Source organism: Somniosus microcephalus, unplaced genomic scaffold (assembly GCF_052327205.1).
Source record: "Somniosus microcephalus isolate GS21.2 unplaced genomic scaffold, FLI_Smic_1.0 scaffold672, whole genome shotgun sequence".
Classification (NCBI taxonomy): domain Eukaryota; kingdom Metazoa; phylum Chordata; class Chondrichthyes; order Squaliformes; family Somniosidae; genus Somniosus; species Somniosus microcephalus.
In genome coordinates this window covers 19817-31633 of record NW_028225859.1, presented here as the reverse complement: position 1 = coordinate 31633, position 11817 = coordinate 19817, and the positions used below count along the sequence as shown (strand labels likewise).

Sequence of the window (11817 nt, the reverse complement as noted above, 5' to 3'; positions counted from 1 at the left end):
CAGTGGGGCTAGAAAAAGAAAGTAACCTGGGAAAGAAAGAGAATGATAAACAGAAATGATCCTGCCCAAATGGAAGTTTCTAAGATGGCCAACGCTGTACTGTGTACACATGTCACACAGCTTTGGCAATCTAGTGCGTGACTTGTGCCATCAGTCAAATGTAAAGACAGCTCAATAGCAGATCATTCCCCCACCTTTACAGGTAAAAGTCTGAAGCAAGACACCAGGCATGTACTCTCCCTTCTCAAGAGTCACTACTGTCAGCACTAATTCAACCCCCTTCATCCTTGCCCATTTCTTTGTTTTAAACCACCACAGCTTAATGACTGTTTGCTGGCAGATGTTATAAAAAACCCTTTTCAGCAGGAACTGTTACCGAGAGCTCAGAAAACCATTAGAATCCTCTCCAGTGATGATTTGAAGATGTGGGCACAGCCATCCTGGGAGTGACTTCTGTATTTTTAACTTGGATCCTATTACACAGCTGTGTATTGTGCAGTGGGATCTTAACCAGATCAGCTATTTAATTAAACAAAGACAAACCAGTTCAATGATGAATAACCTTTATTTCCATGTACTGTGACAGTTAGATGAGAAAACTGGGAAATAATGACAACCAAAGTATTCACCACCAGAAGTTGGTCACACTTCATTTCCAACCTGTATAGAACTAATGGTTCAAGAATCCCATTCAACTCAGGCTGTGCTTGTCAAACAGGTACTCTCCCATGCCATTCTCAGGGGCTCCCAGTCTCTTCAAGTTGGTGATGTGATCTCCAAGCTTCTTGATCATCTTCACTTGCTCATCCAAGTAGTGGGTCTCCAGGAAGTCACACAACTGGAAGTGAAAAACAAAGCACAATTAGCTCAGAGGAGACATCATCAAAGGCCTTCTGAGCTTCACCGCCCATGGAGATGGTCCTTTATCTTCTACTGGATGGGGTAACTGGTACAAGTGCTGCAGAGAAATAGGTGGATTGGACGTCAGATTAGATTTACTCCAGGAGTAATGCATTTACCAATTTAAAATTGGAAAGCAGAACCCCCTTCAGTTACAACTTATCCTTTGGTGTCCCAATTTCAATCTGCTTTATGCACTGGCCTCATCTCAGTGAGATCCTGATGTTGAAGTCTTTTGTGAAAGATCATCAGAAAGCTATTGGGCATGGAGATATTGCTAAAGATCAGTGATCAGATTAAGCTCCCCAGATAGCCTTCAACTCACCCAAAACATGGCAAGTGTCAGCCATGGCTTACTGGTACCACTGCCAGTCAGAAGGCCCTGGGTTGTCCCATTTCAGAGAATTGAGTGAAAACCAACACTTCACTGCAGTACTGAGGGAGAGCTGCAATGTCAGAGGTATTGTCTTTTGGATAAAACAGTACACAAGGTCTTGTCTGCCCACATGGTACTATTTCAAAGAAAACAAACTGGAATGTCAGTGTCCTGGCCAATATTTATCACTAACCAACTTAATAAAACAGACTATCTGGTGATTTCTCTCATTTCTGCAGCAGGATCTTGGTGTGCAGATTGACTGCCATGTTGCAAACATTACAATAATGACACTTCAAGAAGTACTGAATTGGCTGTATTGTTTTTGGACACCGACGACAAGGAAGGCACTGTAGATATGCAAATCTTTCTTTAAATGAGACATTAGGAACTTACATGAGGGTCAGTGTTCCCAGTGGAGAGTTGGTGTAGATCCAACAGACTCTGGTTGACATCCTTCTCCAGCTGCAGAGCTCTCTGCATCACCACTAGGCCATTGCTCCACTCATCCTGCTCTGGTTTCTGAGAGTTTGTAGGGGTGGGGTATAGAGTAACATTGGAAGAAATTAGTTAACAGACTTGAACATTTCAGGAGTTAGTCAGATCACAACTCAATGTCATTCTTGATATTCTAAGCCAGGATTTTAACCAGACAGTTCATCAAGAATTCTCTTTGGAATGAGTTATTTGACTTGAAATCACAGCACTATAGGCTCTAAAGTGAGATCACCTAAAATGGAGCACAATATTCCAAATGAGGTCTATCTAGCAGTAATTGCAGTAACACTTCCTTGCTTTCTATTCTATGCCAGAACATGAAGCCCACCTTTCAATCAGCCTTTTGTCTCTGCAAGCTAGCTTCTAAATGACATCTGTACTGGGACACACCCCAAATCCCTACACTCTTACATCTGATGTGAACATCAACCACTTCCTTCCAGTCAACCCCCTAGCCAGTCTCCAATTTTGCCCTGGAGCTCACTATAGACCCTAGCTCAGCAGATCACTATTTGCACATTTAGATCATATGCACTAGTCACCATCCAGTGGTCTATTTTATACCAACTGCCTCCTACTCCACCCAGTTTTATTGGGGTCACAAGGTTGCTTCTAATGCACTTCCAATTTCTGCCAGCAATCTCCTGCCTTCTGAAAATCCATGCATACAACAATCATTGAGCCTCCTCTTGGAACAACTTCCATGACTCAGATAATCTAGTATGAGGTAACTAGCCTACTTTTCACAAAACCATGGCAATTCTTCAAAGTTTGCTGAATCTAACCTTGACATCCTCCAGGACAACACGCCCCCCACGCATATTCTGGAATTTCAGCAGTTTCTCAGCATGCTCACGTTCCTCATGTGACTGCTCCTTGAAGAACTCGGCAAAGTGACGCAGGGCAACATCATCCCGGTCAAAGTAATACGACTGCAGGTAGAGAGAAAAATGGAAAAGAGACAATTGAAATCTAGATCTGATCCATGGCCAACTCAAATGGTAGCAACACCAATACTTTCCAAATCCTTTTTGAATATGTTGGAAGCTCCTCATTGAAGTAGCTCAACAGAATAGGAGGTTATGTTACTAGAAAATATTAGCGAGCTTTAATGCTTTTTGGAATAAAGCTCTCAACTACACTTGGTCAAAATATCTGTGGTATCTTCTTTTGTTCCCAGATGAAAGTCTAAAAGCAGAGAAGGAAAAGAGCCAAATCTTTAAAATTAAATAGTTTAACACCATCCTCAGGTGAGAAAGACTAACAGGATTCACTCAATTAGAGGGGGATAAAAACTGGCCAGAACCAGCCAATGTTTCACTAACTAGTCACCCAATTCAATCTAATTGTTGCCATCCAAGTTGGAAGTTGACTAGTTTTAGTGAATCTTCAAGATGAACCCTCCATTACAAACTTGATGAAACCCTGGAGTTAGTTTCAAATATAAACACATCAGAATAGGACAGAGCTATTACAGAGCAGGAAAGAGTCCTTCTGCAAGATCACTGTCTTAAGAGCATTCACTGGATTAAGACTGGGGAGGGCTATAGAGAGACCCTCGAAAGCCCATTCATTGACCTAGAGAAATTCTACCTGCTTAGAATAAAATAACAGCCTTAATTTTGAAATAGGACCCCAAAAATACAAAACTCACCATGGAGAGATAAACATAGGAGGAATAGAGCTCCATGTTGATCTGCTTGTTGACAGCATCCTCACAGTCCTTGTGATAGTTCTGACGCACTTGGGAGGCCATCTTAACTCTTCCTGTTGCAAAGCACTGAGCTCAAACTCCACTGTAGTAACAACCTAACCTCTACCCTCACAAGCTCCTGCATTTCAACAGGGTCTGGCATGATCAATGATGATTGACAATCCCTGTGAGCCAGTCAGGATCTTCCATCAATCCAGGCACCAATTAACAAAGGAGAGGGGGCGGTGTGTGATACCCAGAGCCAATCAGAGCTTTGGAATACAGAGGTTTGGATGATTATTCTGTGATGTCATTGCTGTTGGTTTCTTTGACTTTCCTCAAACTGAATTTGAAAGCGTCTCTGTTCTCAGAATCAGAGTTTCACAACATATCTCAAAGAGCTCGATGAAATTCCACCCTACAGATGGTGTCGAGCACAGCCGGCTCTAAGTTAACCCGTCTCTCGGAGAATTGATGGGCATCTCGGTGGCTCCAGAATGAGTCCGTGATACCAAGGTTCACAATGTTGACCACAATAGATTGAAAGAGACTGACCTACACCAGTCAGTCTGCAGTGGATCTGCAAAGCAGCCCACAACGAGTTGGGGAAATGGAAAGTGGATCAGTGGGGAGCTTCAGACAGAATCTGTTGCTCCGTCACTGTAAAGTGCGATGTGGACTTTTATCCCCATGAAATTTAAGAGCTGTAAAGTCCTGTGGTTAGTTTGCACTGTTTCCTCATCTCCTGCAAACCCCGGGTCTGTTTTGAGGAATGGTTTTATACCAGAAAGGTCAAGTGTCTCGTGTTTTCTCGACCGATGCTGCCTGACCTGCTGAGTGTCTCCAGCGTTTTCTGTTTTTCTTTGAGATTTCCAGTATCATAGAGTCATAGAGTAATACAGCACGGATAGAGGCCCTCGGCCCATCGTGTCCGCGCCGGCCATCAAGCCCTGTCTAATCTAATCCCATATTCCAGCATTTGTTCCGTAGCCTTGTATGCTATGGCATTTCAAGTGCTCATCCAAATGCTTCTTAAATGTTGTGAGGGTTTCTGCCTCCACAACCCTTTCAGGCAGTGAGTTCCAGACTCCAACCACCCTCTGGGTGAAAAAGTTCTTTCTCAAATCCCCTCTAAACCTCCCGCCCTTTACCTTGAATCTATGCCCCCTAGTTATTGACCCCTCTACTAAGGGAAAAAGCTCCTCAGCATCCATCCTATCTATGCCCCTCATCATTTTGTACACCTCAATCATGTCCCCCCTCAGCCTCCTCTGCTCCAAGGAAAACAAACCCAATCTGCCCAGTCTCTCTTCATAGCTGAAGTGCTCCAGCCCTGGTAACATCCTGGTGAACCTCCTCTGCACCCTCTCTAACGCGATCACATCCTTCCTGTAGTGTGGCGACCACAACTGCACACAGTATTCCAGCTGTGGCCTAACCAGTGTTTTATACAGCTCCATCATAACCTCCTTGCTCTTATATTCAATGCCTCGGCTAATGAAGGCAAGTATCCCATATGCCTTTTTTACCACATTATCCACCTGTTCCGCCGCCTTCAGGGATCTGTGTACTCGCACACCCAGATCCCTCTGACCCTCCGTCTTGCCTAGGGTCTTTCCATTCATTGTGTATTCCCTTGCCTTGTTAGTCCCCCCAAAGTGCATCACCTTGCACTTTTCCGTGTTAAATTCCATTTGCCACTGTTCCGCCCATCTGACCAACCCATCTATATCGTCCTGCAGACTGAGGCTACCCTCCTCGCTATTTACCACCCTACCAATTTTTGTATCATCCGCGAACTTACTGATCATACCCTTTACATTCATATCCAAGTCATTAATGTAGACCACTAACAGCAAGGGACCCAGCACCGATCCCTGTGGTACCCCACTGGCCACAGGCTTCCAGTCACAAAAACAACCTTCGACCATCACCCTCTGCCTTCTGCCACTAAGCCAGTTTTGTATCCAATGTGCCAAGGCACCCTGGATTCCATGGGCTCTTACCTTCTTGACCAGTCTCCTGTGCGGGACTTTATCGAAGGCCTTACTGAAATCCATCTATACCACATCCACTGCGTTGCCCTCATCCACACACCTAGTCATCCCCTCAAAAAATTCAATCAAATTAGTCAGACATGATCTTCCCTTGACAAAGCCATGTTGACTATCCCTGATTAATCCTTGCCTCTCCAAGTGGAGACAAATTTTGTCCCTCAGAATTTTTTCCATGAATTTTCCTACCACTGATGTTAGGCTCACTGGCCTGTAGTTCCCCGGTTTTTCCCTACTACACTTCTTGAATAATGGTACTACATTAGCGGTTCTCCAGTCCTCTGGCACATCCCCTGTGGCCAGAGAGGTCCTGAATATATGTGTTAGAGCCCCCGCAATCTCTTCCTTTGCCTCACCCAGCAACCTGGGATACGTTTCATTCGGGCCTGGGGATTTATCCATTTTTAGGCCAGCTAAAACCGCCAATACCTCCTCCCTCTCGATGTTAATATGTTCGAGCATATCACATTCCCCCCGCCCTATTTCTATGTCTACATCGTCCTTCTCCATCGTGAAAACAGATGCAAAAAATTCATTTAGAACCCCTGCTACATCTTCCGGCTCCACACACAGATTGCCACTTTTGTCCCTAATGGGCCCTATTTTTTCCCTAGTTATCCTCTTACCCTTAATATACTTATAAAACATCTTAGGATTTTCCTTTATTTTGCTCGCCAGTGTTATTTCATGGCCCCTCCTTGATCTCCTACTTTCTTTTTTAAGTATCCCCCTGCACTTTTTGCACTCCTCCAGGGCTTCCTCCGTCTTTAGCCTTTTGTATCTACCAAAAGCCCTCCTTTTTTCCCTAATCCATTCTCGTATATCCCCTGACATCCAAGGTTCCCTGTGGTTTTTGGAACCACTCTTGACCTTTACGGGAACATGTTGCCATTGTATGATCTCAATCTCCCTTCTGAAAGCCTCCCATTGCTCCGATGCGGATTTTCCTACAAGTAGCTGATCCCAGTCCATTTTGGCCAGATCCTGCCTTATCCTATTACAATCGGCCTTCCCCCAATTTAGAACCTTTATTTCCGGCCCATCCCTGTCCTTTTCCATGACCACCTTAAATCTTACCATATTATGGTCACTATCACCAAAGTGCTCACCTACTAGCACTTTTTCCACTTGGCCGGCCACATTCCGTAGAATTAGGTCCAGTACCGCCCCCTCTCTTGTAGGACTTTCTACATGCTGGCTCATAAAGATCTCCTGGATCCACGTTAAGAATTCTACACCCTCTGAGCCTTTCACACTCTGACTATCCCAGTTAATATTGGGGAAGTTGAAATCCCCCATTATTATTACCCTATTATTTGCACATTTCTCTGAGATTTGCCTACATATCTGTTCCTCTATCTCCCCCTGACTGTTTGGAGGCCTATAGTACACTCCCAGCAAAGTGCTTGCCCCCTTTTTGTTTTTAAGCTCCACCCATATGGCCTCATTAGAGGAACCTGCTAATATATCAGGTAATTGACTCCTTAACTAATATTGCGACACCCCCTCCTCTTATACCTCCCCCTCTGTCTCGCCTGAAGATTCTGTACCCCGGAATATTGAGCTGCCAGTCTTGCCCCTCCCTCAACCATGTCTCCGTGATAGCAACAATATCATACTCCCATGTGTTTATCAACACCTTCAGTTCATCCACCTTATTTGCAAGACTCCTTGCATTAAAATAGATGCCATCCAGCCTTGCCCTCATATATTTGCCCTGTCTACCAAGCTGACTTGCTTTTTTCTCTATAATTGGCAGCACATCACCCCCTATTTCAGCTCCCCTCTGTATCCCATCCCCCTGCCAAGTTAGTTTAAACCCCCCCCAACAGTGCTAGCAAACCTCCCCGCAAGGATATTTGTCCCGCTCTGGTTCAGGTGCAACCCGTCTGACTTGTACAAGTCCCACCTTTCCCAGAAGCAGGCCCAGAGATCCAGGAAAGTAAAACCCTCCCCCCTACACCAACTCTTTAGCCATGCATTCATCTGCTCTATCCTCCCATTCCTATACTTACTAGCATGTGGCACTGGGAGTAATCCAGAGATTACAACCTTCGAGGTCCTGCTCTTTAATCTGTTACCTAGCTCCCTAAATTCTTGATGCAGGACCTCCTCCCCCTTCCTTCCTATGTCGTTGGTCCCAATGTGGACCACGACCTCTGCCTGCTCACTCTCCCCCTTAAGAATGCCCTGTAGCCGCTCAGTGACATCCCAGACCCTGGCCCCAGGGAGGCAACAAACCATCCTGGAGTCACGTTTGCGGCCACAGAAATGCCTATCTGTTCCCCTTACGATAGAATCCCCTACCACTATTGCTCTCCCACTCTTTTTCCTCCCTTTCTGAGCAGCAGAAGCGTCCCTGGTGCCAGGAAGCTGGCTGCTGCTGCCTTCCCCTGGTGAGTCATCCCCCTCAACAGTATCCAACTTGGTATACTTGTTTGAAAGGGGGATGTCCGCAGGGGTTCCCTGCACTTCCTGCCTGCCTCTGTTGCTCCGCCTGATGGTCACCCCCTGTGCAGCCCTACCCTGAGGCGTGAACAACTCGCTAAATGTGCTATCCATGACCCTCTCAGCATCGCGCATGCTCCAAAATTCATCCACCCGCAGCTCGAGCGCCGCAATGCGGTCTACAAGTAGCTGCAGCTGGATGCATTTCCCGCGCGCATGGTCGTCAGGGATACTGGCAGCGTCCCTGATTTCCCACACGGAGCAAGAGGAGCAGAACACGGGTCTGAACTCTCCTGCCATGACTTACTCCTTTAATTAATCTAAAAAATTAATCAATACCCCAGTTACAGGTATACTCTAGGGCGCTTTATTTACCAACTGTCCCCACTACACCAGAGACCCTAGAAATTTAACACCACAGAAGTCAAGCTTGTATTGAAAAGAAATACTCACCAACCAATCACTTACCTGCTCCCTGGTGACGTCACACTCTGATTACTTTTTACCTCTCTCCTCTGCTGTTGCTTTGGTATGCCTCAGTATCTGCAGTATTTCGGTTTGTGTTCCTATCCTGTTGTAACTCTGGTCCAACTACCAGGCATTTAATAGGACCACAAAACTGTTATGTTCATTAATAACTAGTCGTTTGTAATAAGAACAGCTAGCTTTTGCTAGACACTTTATTGAGCACATGTGGACTAGGTACAGTATCTGTAGAGGCCTCCATCTTGACTGCTGCCTTGTGGGTGGCCTAGTGCATTGTGGGTAGCCCACTCTTATATACATGCAGCACCACCTAGTGTATCATTCCAGAATGACAGGTTACTGATCATTACATCCCCCTTTCTTTGAGGTTAAACAAAATCAGTATCAATCAATATCAATCAATAACAACATAAACATCTTCAACAGTCAATACATTTTCAATGTCGTTTTCTTTGTACTCAAAGATTAAGTCTATCAGGCTTTTTCACTTCACGTGTGGATCTTCTCAGCACAGGTAAGTCTGCTGTTTTTTCATGAGAGCCTGTATGTGTATTTGTGTTAGATTGTTCTGGTGGTGAGTGACAAGATTCAGTTGCGGCATTGTCATCGATTTGCTCTTCGATAGTCTCTTGTGTTTTTAGGAGGGAACGGCGGTTCCTCCTGAGAATATGTCCTTCCTCAGTTCTAACAGTGTATGACCTTGGTCCTACTTCCTCAAGAATTGTAGCTTTCCTGTTCCATGCATCTGGATCCTCAATCCTGACAACATCATCCCTTGTCAATGGTTTCAGAGTTTTGGATGACTTGTCATAGTATGATTTCTGTTTCAGCTTTAACAGTTGAAGTCTCTGTCTCAGTTCCTTACTCTGCTTTTCTTTTGCACAGCAGGGTAGCATGGTACGCAACTTGCGACCCATTAGGAGTTCAGCAGGTGAAGAACCAGAGTCCAAAGGCGAGGCTCGGTAGCTCAGCAGGGCGAGATAAGGATCAGACTTGCTTTCTGTCGCTTTCTTCAGTAGCTGCTCGAGAACTTGAACACCTTTCTCTGCCTTACCATTCGACTGAGCGTACAAAGGACTGGATGTGATGTGTTGAAAGTCATAATGTGCTGCAAACTGTTGCCACTCCTTACAGTTGAAGCACGGACCATTGTCGCTAACGGCAATCCTGGGAATTCCATGTCTGGCGAAGATGGATTTCACATGCATTATGACACTGCTTGCTGTGGTGCTTGAGAGCAGCGCCATCTCAGGATAGTTAGAATAGTAGTCAATCACTATTAGATAGTCTTTACCATTTAAATGAAAAAGGTCCATACCAACCTTTTGCCATGGTGCTGTTGGTATGTCAGCTACTATCATTGGTTCCTTTGCTTGTTTGTTTTGGTGTTTCTGACATGTCTCACATTTGCCTATCATGTTCTCAATGTCCTTATTTATACCAGGCCAATAAACAGTGTTTCTTGCTCTCCTTTTGCATTTTTCAATTCCGAGGTGTCCCTCATGAATCCTTTTGAGCATGTCTTGATGTCGAGCCTGTGGAATGACTATTCTGTTCTGTTTTAGTAATAGTCCACTTGCGACACTCAATTCTGACCTTATGTGAGAATATTTTGGACAGGAACCTTTTGGCTAACCATGATGAATGTTCTCTATTACTGTTTGTAATACTGTATCTTTTACTGTTTCTTCTGCTATTTGCTTTGATTTTGTGTCTGACACGGGCAGCGCAGCAGTGACCATACTCACATGAACATCCACGTCTTCTTCAGTAGAGCTCACATGACTCATTGTGGGTGCTCGGGATAGTGCATCTGCTAACACTATGTATTTGCCTGGTGTGCAGATCAGTTCAAAGTCATATCTTTGCAGCTTCATCATGAGTCGTTGAATCCTTGGAGACATCTCATTCAGGTTCTTTTTCATGACGGCAGCCAGTGGGCTGTGGTCTGTCTCAACTGTGAAGGTGGGAAGTCCATATATGTAGCCATGAAACTTTTCTAGTCCAACTACCAAGCCTAGACATTCCTTTTCAATCTGGGCGTATCGACACTCAGTATCAGTCATAGACCTGGAGGCATAGGCAACAGGCTTCCAATCTTCACCCTCTGCTTGTAGCAAGACCGCACCTAGGCCATCTTTTGATGCATCTGTTGACACTTTGATTCTTTTTGTTTGGTCAAAGAAGGTGAGTACAGGTGTGGTTGTTGTAAAGTCTGTGGGTTGTTTAGTTAATTAATACACAGACTCCAAGAGTAACTTAAAACAGGACTTTACTTTTCGAAGGTCAGGGTGAATCTGCCCAATAAATCCTGACACAACACTTATATACTGGTGTGGTCACCATCGGTATTACAGTATACAGAAGCCAAACAAAGTAGTGCCACACCTAAAATAGTTCTCTTAAAGGTGAACGGTTACATACAATAGTTCTCTGAAAGGTAGACGGGTACATACACTACAATCCTCCCTTTTTAGCTTACAACATACTTATTCCCCATTAAACATAACATATAATCAACTTCATGTAAAACAATTCACAGATATAGTCTCTGCGGGAAACAGTTCACAGATTCAGTCTCTGCAGGAACAGTTCACAGATTCAGTCTCTGGTCTTGACTCGGTCCGAACAACATCTCTGTGGTGTAGCCGGTTCACATTTCTAGCGTGACTCATCCTATAGTCTTTCCCTTGGCTTAACAGCTTGAACTTCCATCCTGCTGAACCAGAAGTGCTCACTTTTACAAACAGCTGGACTGCCTTGGTAATTTTTCCTACTTGCCAACTGATTTGGCTCCCTTCGTATGGCCCACGTACATGATCTGGTAGAAGTGATAATGATTTAGATGGTTATCACCTTCTGCTTCGTCTTTTTCTTTTCTGCTTCTTGGAGACTCTCGGGGCTCCCTTATCAGCTGCCAGCTGTAGCGCCACCATCTCCCTATGTTCCTTAGACTTTAAGTGCTTCATCCTGATTTCTGCACTTTGGGAGTTTTCATCACAAGCTGGGCAGACCAAGTCCTCGTAATATTCCGTGTCACTCAACAGGTCATGGTAATATTCGGTGTCGTCCTGAACTAGTCTAGCGAGAGGGCCTGCTACTTCTTCCTTACCCAACTGGACGTTAGCCGACTGTTGTTCCCTCCCTAGACATCTTTCCTGAAGAGACTTCTTCATGCGTTCATAGTCATCCCGCTCTTCCTGGGTTTCCTGCAAATCCTTCACCAATGACCTCATTTGTGATTTCAATACTTCCCCTCCCATCGGGGATTGATTGATCGGGCTATTCAATCCTTCTACTGGAGCAGCTGTTTCAACATTCTGTTGTTCACATAGACGTGATTCAGTGTACTTTTGGCATCC

At 44.8% G+C, this 11817-nt stretch overlaps 1 protein-coding gene across 1 annotated transcript; it reads right to left on the bottom strand.

The window, feature by feature from the left end:
* Positions 1-546: 546 nt before the first annotated feature.
* LOC147081213 (ferritin heavy chain B-like) lies at positions 547-11170 on the bottom strand. Its single transcript, XM_085980903.1, has 4 exons — positions 11165-11170; positions 2560-2706; positions 1673-1798; positions 547-838 (listed from the first exon to the last, which is right to left on the bottom strand). The coding sequence occupies exons 1-4, from the start codon at positions 11168-11170 to the stop codon at positions 692-694; spliced, it is 426 nt and encodes a 141-aa protein (XP_085837029.1). The 3' UTR covers positions 547-691.
* Positions 11171-11817: the final 647 nt, after the last annotated feature.